This window comes from Grammomys surdaster, unplaced genomic scaffold (genome assembly GCF_004785775.1).
Source record: "Grammomys surdaster isolate TR1022 unplaced genomic scaffold, NIH_TR_1.0 125896, whole genome shotgun sequence".
NCBI lineage: Eukaryota > Metazoa > Chordata > Mammalia > Rodentia > Muridae > Grammomys > Grammomys surdaster.
In genome coordinates, this window is record NW_021620720.1 from 1,260,029 (window position 1) to 1,275,547 (window position 15,519).

At 48.1% G+C, this 15,519-nt stretch overlaps 1 protein-coding gene across 1 annotated transcript in view; it reads left to right on the forward strand.

Moving 5' to 3' along the window:
* The first annotated feature begins 5,790 nt into the window (after positions 1-5,790).
* Lctl (lactase like) overlaps positions 5,791-15,519 on the forward strand; it is a 19,378-nt gene continuing 9,649 nt past the window's right edge. The window contains exons 1-9 of the mRNA XM_028752371.1: positions 5,791-5,943; positions 6,246-6,479; positions 7,256-7,419; positions 7,898-7,985; positions 8,215-8,324; positions 9,944-10,072; positions 10,162-10,257; positions 14,047-14,101; positions 14,184-14,345. Coding sequence (XP_028608204.1) covers positions 6,365-6,479; positions 7,256-7,419; positions 7,898-7,985; positions 8,215-8,324; positions 9,944-10,072; positions 10,162-10,257; positions 14,047-14,101; positions 14,184-14,345 — 919 coding nt within the window. The 5' untranslated portion in view covers positions 5,791-5,943; positions 6,246-6,364. The remainder of the gene's footprint in view (positions 5,944-6,245; positions 6,480-7,255; positions 7,420-7,897; positions 7,986-8,214; positions 8,325-9,943; positions 10,073-10,161; positions 10,258-14,046; positions 14,102-14,183; positions 14,346-15,519) is intronic.

Below are 15,519 nucleotides of genomic sequence, written 5' to 3' on the forward strand. Positions count from 1 at the left end.
ACACAAACCACACACACATACACACACATACACACACACATACACACACATACACACACCACACACACATACACACACATACACACACCACACACACACATACACACACATACACACCACACACACACATACACACACATACACACACATACACAGATACATACATACACACACACATACATACACACATACACACATACACACACATACACACATACACACACACACATACACATACACACCACACACACATAAACACACGAACACACAAATAAATATTTAAGTAGAAGGTCACAGTTATACAGTTAGGGACAATCCTGGTTACGAGGAGGCTCTTCCCACCCATCACCCATCCCTGTCTCAGCTCCAGTCTCTCTTACAAAGTGGTCTTATAATTTCCCAGAATCATGTGACATCTCATTCCGGGAGACAAACTTTCTCTGATGTCACTAGGCTTTACTGGTCTGGGAGGCACATGAGTATCTCTCTTTCACTCTTGCCAGGACAGCATCAGTTCCCACCTACATGACATGTGCCTGGGGACCCGTGCTGTCACCAGGTTTGAGAACCAGAGCTTTCACTTGGATGAGGTCTAGCACCACAGTCATGGAGTTCAGGTGGAGTCAGACCCTGACAGGTCTGTCGGGTGCTAGCCTCACAGTCCCTTGCTGGTGAGAATGAGGAAGAAGCTGGGGTCGGCAGAGCTGGGGTGCCTCTCAATCTTTTGACACACAATGCTGTTGGCCCAGCCTGGACATCAGGAACTTTGACCCGTATGCAGACCTAAGACAGCCACCGGGAGTATGGAGCAGTGTGTGTGTGTGTGTGTGTGTGTGTATGTGTGTGTATGTGTGTGTATGTGTGTGTATGTGTGTATATGTGTGTATGTGTATATGTGTGTGAATGTGTATGTTGTGTGTGTATATGTGTGTGTACGTGTGTGTATGTGTGTATATGTGTGTGTATGTGTGTGTATGTGTGTATATGTGTGTATGTGTGTGTATGTGTGTGTATATGTGTGTATGTGTGTATATGTGTGTGTGTATGTGTGTGTATGTGTGTATATGTGTGTATGTGTATATGTGTGTGAATGTGTATGTTGTGTGTGTATATGTGTGTGTATGTGTGTGTATATGTGTGTATATGTGTGTGTATGTGTGTATATGTGTGTACGTGTGTGTATGTGTGTGTATATGTGTGTGTATGTGTGTATGTGTGTATATGTGTGTATGTGTGTGTATGTGTGTATATGTGTGTATGTGTGTGTATGTGTGTGTATGTGTGTGTATATGTGTGTGTATGTGTGTATGTGTGTATATGTGTATATGTGTGTGTATGTGTGTATGTGTGTATATGTGTGTATGTGTGTGTATGTGTGTATATGTGTGTATATGTGTGTATGTGTGTGTATATGTGTATGTGTGTGTATGTGTATGTGTGTATATGTGTGTGTGTGTGTGTAGCAGGGAACATCGAGGAGGGGCACCAGCTATCAGGCCCTCTCCCCTTCCAGTCAGAGCCAGACCTGGAGTCAGTGGGATGAAATCCAGTCCTCTCCTCAGACCCCAGGCAGCCCCACCATGCTGGGCTGACCAGCCTTTCCAACATAAACACCAGGCCCAGGCTCCAGGCTAGGGACATTTTTCAGAGATGACATCAGCTCTTAAAGTGGTATGTTTCCCACCACTGTCAGCTCAGAACACAGCATGTTTAGAGCCTACTGGTTGGAAAGGGGGTAGCACAAAAATAGCCCATGTGAGCTGTGGTCACAAGGAGAGATGCCCAGTGGCCCTCTCAGTTGTGAACATGACCTGGCTTGGCATTGCAGGAATGATACAGGAGAGAAAAGGTCCTAACCCGTGAGGTCCCCAAACACACCTGGGATGTATGTTCCAGTTGTCCCCTCTAGCCATAGCCACGCCCTTCCTGCTTTGTGCCATTTGGCATGTGTTCCCACATCCTTTAAGGACTCTGTCCAACATCTCTCAAGACTGTGAGGCCAGCCCTCATTCCCATCCATCAGTGAACCCCTCCCCAGCCTTCCAGTCTCCTCAGACTCCAGCTGCTGACAGGCTTGTGGAGGACGACACAGGAGACCAACCCAAGGCTAGTAAGAATGGAAGGGAGGGTCTGCAATGGCTAAAGTTAATTGTCAGCTTGACACAATCTAGAATCACTCAGAGAAGAGCCTCTGAGGGTGCCTGTGAGGGATTGTCTTCATTACATTAGTTGACGTGGGAAGATCTGTCCACTGTGAGCGGCACCATTCCCTAAGACCTGCCCACTGTGAGCGGCACCATTCCCTAAGACCTGCCCACTGTGAGCAGCACCATTCCCTGGGCTTGGGGTCCTAGACTGCATATAAAGGAAAGTGAGCTGAGCAGCAACATGGATGCATTCATTTGCTCTCTACTTCTTGGCTATGGATACAATGTGGTCAGCTGTCTTCAGCTCTTGTTTTGATTTCCCAGCATTAGTAGACTATTGAAGTGGAAACTTCTAGGTTTTTTTTTTTTTGGAAAGTTAGCTACACCAAATGACGGTTTTCTGGGGTATACAGGTGAAAGGATGTCTTGTTAAAGCAAACAGATGAAAGAATGTTTTCCTGAAGCAGACACAGGTGAAATGACCAAGCCAGCTCAGTCAGTCAACATGTTCTCCAGGGAGGGAGCGAGGGGTAAAAAGAAAAAAAGAGAATTAGAAAACATTGCAGCATGATCCCAGCCATGAGTCATGAGGCTGAGGTGGGTTTACTTTTTCCCAATCTGTTTTTATACCATTTGAATTACATGCAAGTATTAAGGTCAGTTCTAGGTTGAAGAACAAGCAAGACAATAAACACAGTCAAGAAACAAGCAAAGCAATAAACAAAGTCCTGTGATCACTCCCGTGATCACAGTTTCTAAGGGCTTATCAGGATAACCAAGATATATGAGCCTCCTTCCCTGTCCTAGCCCAAAGTCATATTCTTGCCTGAAGCCTACTTGTTTGTTCTAGCTTAAAATTAGATTCCTCCCTGAGCTTACTTCCCTGTTCTAGGCTAACATTAGATTCCTGCCCAAGCTTACTTCCCTGTCCTGGCCTAATGTCAGATTCCTGCCAAGTGGCCCCAAAAAGCTCTCCACAGTGAAAGGATATATGGGTATAGCAGACGCATGAAAGGATGCTTGGTGAAGGAGTGTAAATATGACCCCACAGACAGTAGGAAACAAGCACCGAGCCTTGGTTTGGTTAGCTCTGCCTCCCTATTCTTCGATAAAGAAACACACATATTAGTTCACCTTAGAGAGTACTGTTGAGGTCAACCTGTGTTAACTCCATCATTGAGAGAAGAAACTTGCCTAAGAACTGTTCACGAAGTTCCTGCAGCAGTTGGCCTTTTCTGCGACCTCGCCTCAGGCTAGTTGGCAAGCGTGGTGGTTTCTTCAGGATTGAACTACAGTTGCCTGCGTCTGCTTGCCGAAAGGACTAACTGTAGCTGCTGGTTCATGCCTGTTGTCTGCCTTCCTAGAGGACTGGTCTGCAGCTGCTGAGTCATATTTGGTGTTTGCTACGGGACTGAACTGCAGCCCAAGAAGAGTAAGCTCGCCCCCAAAGAACTATTGCTAAACAGGTCCACTTCCCCCCATCCTAATAACTTTTCTCTTCCACTACCTCTGCTGGGTGGTGGACTAGAGTAGAGGTTGAATCCTTATTAAAAGTAGGTTACAAACAATTTATGCCTATAGACTATAATCTGGAAATGTGAGCTATATTAACCCTTTCACCCCCGAGTTACTATTATTGGAGTACTTTGTCACAGCAACAGAAACAAAACTAAGACGGGTCATTATTGGTCATTCTCCTGCTCAGTCAGGGCACTCTTGGTAAAGGAGCCAATCCTAGCACCTACTCTGAGAAGCATCTGTCATCCACGAAGACCCTTGGAACTGGGAGGAGACACTGACCCATGACCCCAAGTTTTGCAATGGGAGCCTGAAGATTCGGCCTCAGCCCCTAACTGGACTCCTTAGTGTGCAGGTTCTACCTTGTTGTTGTCTCCCCATCCCCAGTGTGGCTTTGGACACCAATCAGAGGGAGGGCCTGAAGGATTTGGGTAGTCAATGGGGTGGAGTAGACCTGAAGACTGGATCATGTCTAGGAGGGAATACCTCAAAACAGCTGTTTCAGCTGGGCAGTGGTGGCGCACGCCTTTAATCCCAGCACTTGGGAGGCAGAGGCAGGCAGATTTCTGAGTTTGAGACCAGCCTGGTCTACAGAGTGAGTTCCAGGACAGCCATGGCTCTACAGAGAAATCCTGTCTCGAAAAACCAAAAACCAAAAACAAAACAAAAAACAACAACAACAACAACAACAACAACAACAACAAAACAGCTGTTTCAGACTGGAGGAATATTTCAGTGGTTACTGGCTGCTTTTCCAGAGGACCAGTGGTCAATCCCCAATACCCACATGGCAGCTCACATCTGTCTATAACTCAATTTCTATGGTGTCTGACATCCTAACACAGATGTGCATGCAAGCAAAACACACCATTGCACATCAAAAATAAAAAACCACTAAAAATAAGATTTAATAAAAACAGAGTTGTTTCAACCCCACAGACTCAGGCACTAGAACTAAATAAAGCAGTCTGTGAAGGCTGTGGGGTGTCCACCCAGTCAGTGCCTCAGTTACGTGTTGCTGGGACAGAACACCCGAGGAGAGCAACTTAGGAAAGGGTGTACAGTTCCAAAGTGCAGGGAAGAGGATGGGGTGGTAGGGGCGGGAAGTGGCTGGCCACAGGCATCTGCAGTCAGGAAGCAGAGAGAGGCGGATGCTGGTACTCAACTCCCTGCTTTTGATGCAGCCAAGGCCGCAGCTCATGGGATGGTATTGATCACATTCAGTGTGGGTTTTCCTACACGGACCCTAGGTAGGTAATTCCTAACAGACATAGCCAGAGATTTGTCTCCATGGTGACTCTAAGTCCTGTTAGCCATTTCTACGGCAATTGTAAAATTCCATTTTGCCTCACGCTACTGAGTGCTCCCCACTCTGGCTGTAGGGATCCTGGGTAGAGGGGAAGGCATACCTCTGTACCCCAGGGGAGCAGTGGGTCTCTGAGAGGAGGTAGGGACAAGTTCACAGGTGACATGGAATTGCAGGCTGGAGGGCTGGGGACAGGCAGCTATAGGGACTTCTTGTAGGTGGCCTAGGGAATACTTGAAGAATAGAAAGAAAAAAAAAATCCACAAAAGGAAAGGCCTAAGGCTGAGAGAACATACAGTGGAGGCAAGGGAGGCTCTAGGCTGAGTCGAGTGTGGGGATTATCAGAAGGGAGGCTCTCTGATGGAGGCTCATTGCTAGTAGAACTGCCTTGGGTTGGAACTGGGCGGCAGAGACCTCGACTCCCACATTTTCACAGACATCAGTGGCAGAATGAGAAGCTGAGGAAAAGATGAGTAGTCTGAGGAGAGGAGGCTTATGTGGAAAACCCAACATCACCTTCTTGAGAGATTTTTCTGTGGCAGCATGAAAGATAAAACTGAGACGTTATCAATCCAAGTCCCAAGTGGTTCCAAGTCCATACCCTCTCCTCAGGATGCTCAGGACCATGCTGAAGATTGTATGTGAGGCCCAGAGGGAGCTGGGAGGACTGGGTCACCTCCCCTGATGTTGCCCTTCTTCCTCGGGAAGGAGCCAGCTGGATGCTGGGTACCCGGTGCCCAGGCAACTGCTGACTCAGTTGTTTTTGATCAGCTCAGCATTCTGGCCTATGCCCTCCCTGTGGGATTATTGAAACTCTTTGTTGGGGTCAGGCCACAGACCACACCCCTGACTAGAGACTTCCATGCCTGTAGGCGCTGCATGGGGGGAAGTGTGGGGACCAGGAGTCATTCAGAGAGACCTGTAGCTGACAACAGTGGCCCTGGGGGTATCAAGAACTGAGGACCATCTTGGGTAAGCTGGTGGGCTTAATCAGAAAGTGGTTCCCAGTGGGAAGAGGTTTCTTGCTGACAGCTAAGGACAGCAGGCCCTAGACTGAGCGAGCACCCCATACAAGCTACACAGTAGGGATGTAGGAGGCTGAAGGGACTCTGGGTTTATGGGCTCCCTCATCAGACTGGCACTTTCTGAGGCAGAGGCAGGTTCCCCATTAGATATGAGCTACCTGAGAGGTGTGGGCTGCACCATTCAGATACACCATGATCAGAACCGGTTTAAAGTCTAGCCCATTAGCTTAGCTTCACTGTTTAACGCAGGGTCCCGCACACAGCTGCTGTGTGCACAGACAAGCGGCTCTGTGGCCCCCTTCCCTTCCCTCCTGGTCTATGTCTCTGAGCTGACAGGGGCTCTTAGGCATGGAGGAGGGTGGAGTGTCATGAAGCCAGCGTGGGCCATCATCCTTGGGTGCATCCTGCTGGTGCCCAGGGTAGGGACTGCCTGGAGAGGACCCCCAGAAGAGGCTTCCTTCCACTACGGAACCTTTCCACCCGGTATGTCCATTCCTCCGCTATTCTGTCGTTAGACTGTCTGTCTGTCTATCCACTTGTTGGTCTCTATTGGTCTTCTTACCTTGGATGACTTGCCAAGAAATTGGAATTGGGAGCTCCAGCTTCCTGTCTGGTAGGATGAAGAAAACATCCACGTGAATATTCTAAACGGAAATTTCCTGGTAGAGAAGTGGAGGTCCGGGGTAAGGGGTTGTCTGTCTGTCCATCAGTGTGTTTGTGCAGTGCTGGGAATCCAACTTAAAGCCTTGGGCATGCTAGGCAGGTACTTTGATATTGAGCTATAGCCCCAACCCAGAAACTTTTTTAAAGCTACTAGAATTAGAATCTATCAGTTAAGAGTGCTGACTGCTCTTGTAGAAGTCTGGGGTTCAGTTCCCAACACCCACATCCATCTGGTGACTTATTCCTGTATTCCCAACTCCAAGAGATCTAGGCCTTCTTCTGGCCTCTTCAGACATCCGAATTCACCAGCCTTCCCACCCGACACTCCCCCCTGCCCCAACATCAGTACACAAATTGATAAAAAAAAATCTAAAACAAGCTATTAATATTTACAGACAATGTATGTTAATTAGAGCTGTAATTGCACACAAAAATGCTTTTAATTCTGTATCTTCCCTCTCCCTGTCTCCTACATTCCTATTCCAGGGAGCTGGGGCAGATCACAGGGTGCTCTGAGCCTGGGGAGCATAGTTATAGTTCCCAACGTAGGTGAAGTTGGAGTGGCCCAGGGCCTGGTATGGGATCTCTCTCTACAGGCTTCTCCTGGGGTGTGGGCAGTTCTGCCTACCAGACAGAAGGTGCGTGGGACCAGGATGGGAAAGGTCCCAGCATCTGGGATGCCTTCACACATGGCAGAAAGGGACAGGTGCTAGAAGATGACACAGCAGACACAGCCTGTGACAGCTACTATAAAGTTCAGGTATATGAAGGGGGCTGTGTGTGCCATCCTGCCTGAGAGGTGGGGAGTGGAGAATGGGGGCATCTCACTGACAATAGTAACCTGATGTTCTGCTAAACACCCTGTACCCAGTGCAGCCCAAGAGGATGGGGTAGTGGTGGCTGAGGGTGGGAGTGTCAGGATGTAGGAAGAAGGAAAATGAGAAGGGCCAGCAACCAGGTGCCAAAAAGCCTGGGGACTTGGCCCCAGAGGCTGCAGGAGGGCACGGGGCAGCTCACCCTCAGAACCCCTGTTCTTCTTCAAGTTTATTGACAATCTTGCATGGACTTCTGTCAGTGAGCACGTTGCCAGTGTGGAGCAGGGACTCACGGTGTAGCCATTCTAGAAAACACCACTTGGAGCTGCGAATATGGATGATTCTCCAGGCCCCCAAGACTTGTCTCCCCGCTCCCTCATAGCCCTGGTGGCCTAGCCCTGCTTCCCCATCTTGTATATACAGGAGGACATTGCCCTGCTGAAGGAACTACAGGTCAGCCACTACCGATTTTCCCTGTCTTGGCCGAGGCTTCTGCCCACGGGGGTCAGAGGTGAGTGATAACAGTCCCTTCCTAGGCTCTGTGGGGATCAGTGTCAGGTGAGGGTGACCAGCCTACGAGCATGGCTTCAGCAGGTAACTGAGCTCCAGGTGTACAAACGACATTCTTCTATGGCTCAGGACACTGGGCTGAGGGTGCGGGTGCTTCAGCCTGCAGAAGGCCAAGAGACCCAAGAATGTTGTTACCCCAGAGGCAAGGTCAAGTTCTCTTTCACTCACAGCTGAACAGGTGAACAAGAGAGGAATCAAATTTTACAGCGATTTCATTGATGAACTTCTGAAGTGCAACATCACCCCCATTGTGACCTTGCACCACTGGGATCTGCCACAGGTGAGGGCTTGGTTCAGCAGGAGGGAGCCTGGTGTAAGGACTTACAGTATCCAAAAAATTGGGCAGAGCCTGGAGTCCGACTTTGGACAGAAAGATGTGGTGAGTGATTATGTCTTAGCTTATTTGTGCTGCTCTGACGGAATGCCACAGCCTGGTGAGGTTAAAACCGTTATTAGCCTGTCTCAGTTCTGCAGTCCAAGGTCAAGGTGCCAAAAGTATCCATGAACTATGCCTGTGCTTCCAAAATGGTGTCTTGAACACTGTGTCCTCTAGAGGGCACTGTGTCCCCACAAGGCAGAGATGGAGGGGTGAAAGGAATAAACTAGCTATGTCATTTTACAGGATCCTATTCCTGTTTGAGACAGTACCACTCGCCGTCGTCCATGGCCATCTATGCCTAGCCATGTACCAGAATGCTTCAGAAATCGCTGTCAACACTCAGGCAGTTTTCCTTCCTTCATCTGGGCCCCACAGAGGTCACAGCCAAGTCAATGGTATAACAGCCTGTGACCTGGACTAGCCGGTGCTGGGTCCAAAGTTCTGTTGAGGAGTGAAGGAGAAGGTTGGGGGAGAAGGTGGGTAGTACTCGGGGCACAGAATGATAAAAGGAGGAGCAGGTAGGAGGAAGGCTTCTGAGTGGGAGGGGCTTGCTGTGGGGCGGTCCTGGAGACTGGAGGCGTGGCCTGAGTCCTCCAGCTGCAAGCGAAGGCTACTGGAAACTGGGTCGGGGAGCTAGTAAAGGCTTATTAGCTGGGGCAGAGGACACAACAGGTTTGCAGTTTTTCACTATGTGCTTCTGCCATACAAGTTTAATTACCTCACACTAATAGCAGAGGCTCCAAGGAGTGCCCTGACTCCAGTAAGACCCTCCAGTTCCTCCCCATCGCTCTCCTACCAGCGCCAGGCCTCCAGCTGTCACAATGAGTATTCTAGACATTCCCCAGTATCATATCTCACCCAGGACCCACCCATGCAGAGATAGGGTTTCAAAAAATCGTGGCTGGAACGAATTCACTTTGTAGACCAGGCTGGCCTCAAACTCAAGAGATCTGTCCGTCTCTGCCTCCTGAATGCTGAGGTTAAAGGCATGTACCACCACTGCCAGGCTACCCTGAATTTCTGATCCCCTTGCCTCTACCTCCTGAGTGGCATGTGCCCCTATGCCTGTTTTTTTTCCAAACTCTATACAAATAGATATTTCTACTTTTAAACTTAATTTACTTTATTTATATGAATACAATGTAGCTATCTTCAGACACACCAGAAGAAGGCATCCGATCCCATTACAGATGGTTGTGAGCTACCATGTGGTTGCTGGGAATTGAACTCAGGACCTCTGGAAGAGCAGTCAGTGTTCTTATCCTCTGAGTTATCTCTCCAGCCCTCTGGTTTGCATCTTAAATATCCAAGATGTCAGCTTCTTCCTAAGCAGGCATTTCCAGCTTCCTCTGATCCCTCCAGTTGGGCTTAAAGGATGCTCCCTGCAGCAGAGGCTCGGTGCCTCCTCCCCTGCATCTTTGTTCCCGTTTCTGTATTATAGTCACCCATGCTTTACCCAGAGACTTCACCTATCTACTCCATAGTCTCCCCAGGGTACCAGCTTCTCTCTCTGTTGACAGATGCTCCAAGTGACATACGGTGGGTGGCAGAATGTGAGTATGACCCGATACTTCAGGGACTATGCTGACCTGTGTTTTGAGGTCTTTGGGGACCGGGTGAAGCATTGGCTCACATTCAGTGATCCTCGGGTAAGTAGGGCCTCTTATTCAGATAGGGAGACAAGGATGTCCCCCCTCTGTCTCTCACAATTCTGGGGTCCCCATTACTGTCTCTGCAGACAATGGTAGAAAAGGGCTATGAGACGGGTCTCCATGCACCAGGCCTGAGGCTCCAGGGCACTGGCCTGTACACCGCTGCACACCATATCATTAAGGTAAGCCAGATCCCTCTGGAGTGAAGGGTGGACTCCAGGTGGAGTCATTGCCTCAGGGGTCACACTGCTTTTCTACCACAACAGTATGTGCTCTGGGCTCTTGTACTCTGAGGATGTGTTGAGTGGTATCTCCTCAGCATCAGTCCACTGTGGCAGAGGTTCTACAGTGGGTCCCATTTATGATCTTACCGAGAGGATAGGGGTAGACATTTGGAAACTTTATAACCTTTGTGAGGAATGGTGAAGGGAAGTGGATACATTGTAGTAGACAAGGCCAAACCCTGCAAGAATAGAAAGAAAAAACCAGAGGATGTGAAAACCAGCAGGAAGGACTCAGAGCAGTCACTGGTCATAGCCTGAGGTTTTGGAAGGAAGAGGGAGGAACAGTTTGGAAGCATCAAGGAAGCAAGGCAGAACCATCCTTTTAAGGTATATGGGCTGGGGGAGGGGGCTGGTCTCTGCTTGATGGCTTATAGTGGAAATCTTCAGGGCTGCCAATTGACTATCGAGCCTGGGTGGGAAGGAGACGTTCAGAGAAGGTGCTTAGCATACACCGAAGGCCGAGGGAGGGTAGAGATAGTGCATTGCTTATAAGATGAGTGACGATATGGGAGTGATATTGGGGATGCAAAGCCTGGTGGAACTCGTCCCAGTGGACACTTGGCTGGGAAGGATAACCTGCTCTAGCTGGAAGAATAGACAATGGTGACACACTGACCTGCACTCATGCCTGGGAAAAGACTCAGATTTCTCTTACTTTTTATAAAATTGACTGGAGTTTGCCTGCATATATGTAAGTGCACCATGTGTATGCAGTGTTCTTGTAGGTCAAGAAGAGGGAGTTGGATCTCCTGGAATTGGAGTTGTAGATGGTTGTGAGCCACCATCTGGGTGCTGGGAACTGAACCAGGGCCCTCTGTGAGAGCAGACAGTGGTCTTAACTGCTGGGCCATTGCTTCAGTCTCTGACTTAAGAGTTCTTTAAACAGTTAAAGGGCAGAGCAATCCATAAAAGAGTGTTACGAATGGTTAGGCTTTTGATACTGTTTCTAAAGAGACTCTGGCCAGCTTGAGCCTGGTAAGCATGGCTCTGGCAGGCCTTGTCCTTCCCCCATTCTGATGCCTTGCTAAAAACCCTTAGACTACATTCCTAAAACTAGCCAAGGTCTATTCTTTTATTTGGCCGCTTCCTCCTCCTGAGGCTGACTACTAAGGTCCAGTGATCTAAGTATTAAAGTCCAGCAATCAAAAGCCCCCTTTGGCTCACTTAATTAGCATGCCCAGTTAAAATCAGAAACATCATCCTAACATGGGGTTTCCCCTTGTACCTTTATAAACTACCATTTAGCTATGTGTCACGTCTGTCTCCTCTCTATCCAGAGGCAGTCTTATGTCCTACCCCTGCCCATTTCCCTTGTTCCCTTCCTCTTCTCCCTCGCCCTGCCTCCTGTATCTCTCTTACTCCTTGCCCTTCGTCCCTCTGGAGCAAATAAATCTCCTTTGTGCTGAGAACTTGGTCTTGGGGCTCCTGAGCCAGTACTTTTACTAACAGTTTGTGCAATGTTCCGTATCACTGGTCAGTTCCAGGTTTCCTCCTGTTTTTCTAGTTACTTACTAGTTAGTGAAATGATAGGCACAGGGACCGTATGAAATAGCCCAGTCTGACCGGGCAGTGGTAGCACACGCCTTTAATCCCAGCACTCGGGAGGCAGAGGCAGGCGGATTTCTGAGTTCGAGGCCAGCCTGGTCTACAGAGTGAGTTCCAGGACAGCCAGGACTGTGAGTTCCAGGACAGCCAGGACTACACAGAGAAACCTTGTCTCAAAAAACCAAAAACAAAAAAAAAGAAAAAAGAAAAAGAAAAGAAAAAAAAAGAAAGAAACCTCAAAGCCCATGCCAGTGACACACCTCCTCCAATAAGCCCACTCCATCCTAATCCCATCAAAGGTGCACTCCCCGGTGACTAATCATTCAAATATGAGCCACAGTCACGAGGAGGTAGGCATTCTTATTCAAAGCACCACACTATTGCTGTGATAAAATACCAAAAGCAACTTGAGGAGGAAAGGGTCTATTTCTGCTTACAGATATATATGCATATACACATACATACACACATATATACATATATGTATTCATACATACACACACACATATTTAAAACAATTTATCATCATCAAAAGTAATGAAGGCAGGAACTCACACAGGGCAGGAACCTGGAGGCAGGAGCTGACGCAGAGGCCATGGAGGATGCTGCTTACTGGCTTGCTCCCCATGGCTTACTCGGCCTGTCTTTTTTCTTTTTTTTTAAAGATTTATTTAGTGTATGTGAGTACACTGTAGCTACACTGTAACTGTCTTCAGACACAACAGAAGAGGGCATCGGATCCCATTACAGATGGTTGTGAGCCACCACATGGTTGCTGGGAATTGAACTCAGGACCTCTGGAAGAGCAGTCAGTGCTCTTAACTGCTGAGACATATCTCCAGCCCTCAGCCTGGTTTCTTATAGAACTCAGGACAACCACCCCACGGGTGGCCCCACTCACAATGGGCTGGCCCCTCCCTCATCAATCACTAATTAAGGAAATGCCCTACAGGGTTGCCTAAACTGATTCTCATGGAAACCTTTCTGATGACACCAGCTTATGTCAAATTGACAGAAAGCTAGCCAGGACACTGGGTGTGGTGAAGCATGCTTGTAACCCTAGCACTGTAGAGGCTGACACAGGAGGACTCTTGGAGCTTGCTGACTGGAATTCAGCCTACTGGGAGACCAAGGTGGATGGCTCAAGAGGAACAACACTCAAGACTGACCCCTGGCACACACACACACACACACACACACACACACACACGCATGCACGTGCGTGCGGTCAAAGCAAAAAGAGAACACTGAGAAACAAAGGCTTTCTGGGAGTGACATGCAACCCTTGCGACCTTTGCAGCCTAAAATATTCGGATTTTCACAAGAGTGAGTCTCAGACTTCAACAAATGTCAAATACAACCCGTGTTTAAACACAGGTTGCAGTTGGGCTTGGGGGGGGGGGTAACACCCCTGTAATCCAGCATTGGGGAAAGTGGTGCCAGGAAGAGTAAGAGTTCAAAGCCAGCTTTCAATACACGGCAAGTCAAGGTTCCGTGAGACCTTGCCTCAGAACAAAACAAACAAACCTCACAGCCCGCTGCTCTCAGAGTCTGCTTCAGCAGGTCCTCCGGAGGGGCCTCATGAGCTCACAGTTCCAAGTCCTCAGAAGCACTGCCGCCTTTCCAGAGACCTACACGAGCAATTTAGAGACAGTAGACGAAGGGGTAGCGGATAGTTCAGCTGGAAGAACACTATGGGCAAAACCCAGGCTTTAGTCCCTGGTGTGGGGGTTGGGTAGCAATAACAGTAAGCACGCAAAACGGCTTCTGCCGCGTTTAGAAGGTGCTTTCTCCACAGTAAGTGTGTGTGTGTGTGTGTGTGTGTGTGTGTGTGTGTGTGGTCTGTGGTATTTGAGTCCGGCTTCAAGAACATGGGAAGTTTGAAGTCGGAATGATAGAGTTTGGAAGGCAAGAAAAGCCACTCCCTGGCGAGCAAGATGGCTCAGCAAGTGGGTAGAGGCTTGCTGCTGAGACTGACTTGAGTTCAATTCCTGATACGGTGGAAGGGGAGAATCTGTTCCTGCAAATTGTCCTCTGCCACCACCCCACCCCTACCGTCTCACATAAATAAACGAAGGAAAGGAAGGACATGGAGGCAGAGCGAGGGATGAGCTGGGTCCATTCCTGGATTCCTTCTTTCAGGCACACGCCCAAGCTTGGCATTCTTATAACGACACGTGGCGCAGCAAACAGCAAGGTGAGCTGGGACCCTCAGGCTCAGACCCAGACCCAGAGGAGCCATACCCTGCTTCTCCCTACCCTGATATCCTTCCTTTAAGGCCTAGTGGGGATTTCGCTGAACTGTGACTGGGGGGAACCTGTGGACATCGACAACCCCGACGACATTGAGGCTGCTGAGCGATACCTACAATTCTGTCTCGGTTGGTTTGCGAACCCTATTTATGCTGGTGACTACCCCCAGGTCATGAAAGACCACATTGGTGAGCGGAGTCGTGTTTTGTTTTTTTTTTAAAACTTCTTTTGGCATGTGTGTTCATGTATGTGCAGGTATGTTCAGGTGTGCATACGCACGCATGCAGTATGCATGCATATGCATGTGAAAATCAGAGGACAATCTCCTTAATTGGTCCTCAGTCATCAGCCACCTTGTTTTTTGAGACAGGGCCTCTCACTGGGGCAGAGCTTGCCCAGTAGGCGGAGCTAACTGGCCAGTGAGCTATTGGGATCCACCTGACTCTTGACTCTTGTCTTTCAAGACAAGAGTACATATCACCATGCTCAGCTTAAAAAAAAAAAAAAAAAAAAAAAAAAAGGATTATTAGTGTGTATGTGTGGGGTTGTCTTTCTGTGTCTGTCTTACTTCAGCATCCTTAGCCACCAGAAAAATGCAAATTAAGACAGCTTTGAGGGTCCATCTCACTTAAAGTCAGAATGGCTATCAAGAAAACAGACATCAGCTAGGCCTTGGGAGGGGAAAGCCTTCTTTACTGCCGACAGACAGGAGTAAAAACTGGTACAGCCACTATGGAAATCAGTGTGCTTTCTTCAAAAACAAGACGAAATTTAAAAACAACTAAAAATACAGCCAGAGAGATGGCTCAGTGAGTAAATAGCACTTGTATCCCAAATTTGATTACCTAAAATGAATTCCATTTCCCAGGACCTACATGGTGGAAAGAGAGAACAGATTCTTTTGGGTTGTCTTCTGATGTCCATACACACTGTTGCCATAGCACCCCCCCCCAAGTATAAATAAGAACTACTAAATGCCTAGCTGTATATCATCCTTAGGTTAGGCAACACAAACACACTACAGACACACTTAGAGACTCATGTTTATTGCTGCCATGTTCACAATAGCCAGAAAATGGGACCAACCTAGATATTCATCTGTCGATGAATAACAGAAATGTGGTATATACACATCGGGATTTTATTTGGCCATTAAAAAGAGAAGTCATGACTCTTGTAGTTCATATAAGTCAGAATTAGAAAGATAAACATGCATGTTTTCTCTCAAAGGAATAGTTTAAGTTTTAAGTGATGTGTGTTTGTGTGTTTAGGGGGATACTTCAAGAATGAAGGAAAAGACCTCTTCTTCTTCTTCTTCTTCTTCTTCTTCTTCTTCTTCTTCTTCTTCTTCTTCTTCTTCTT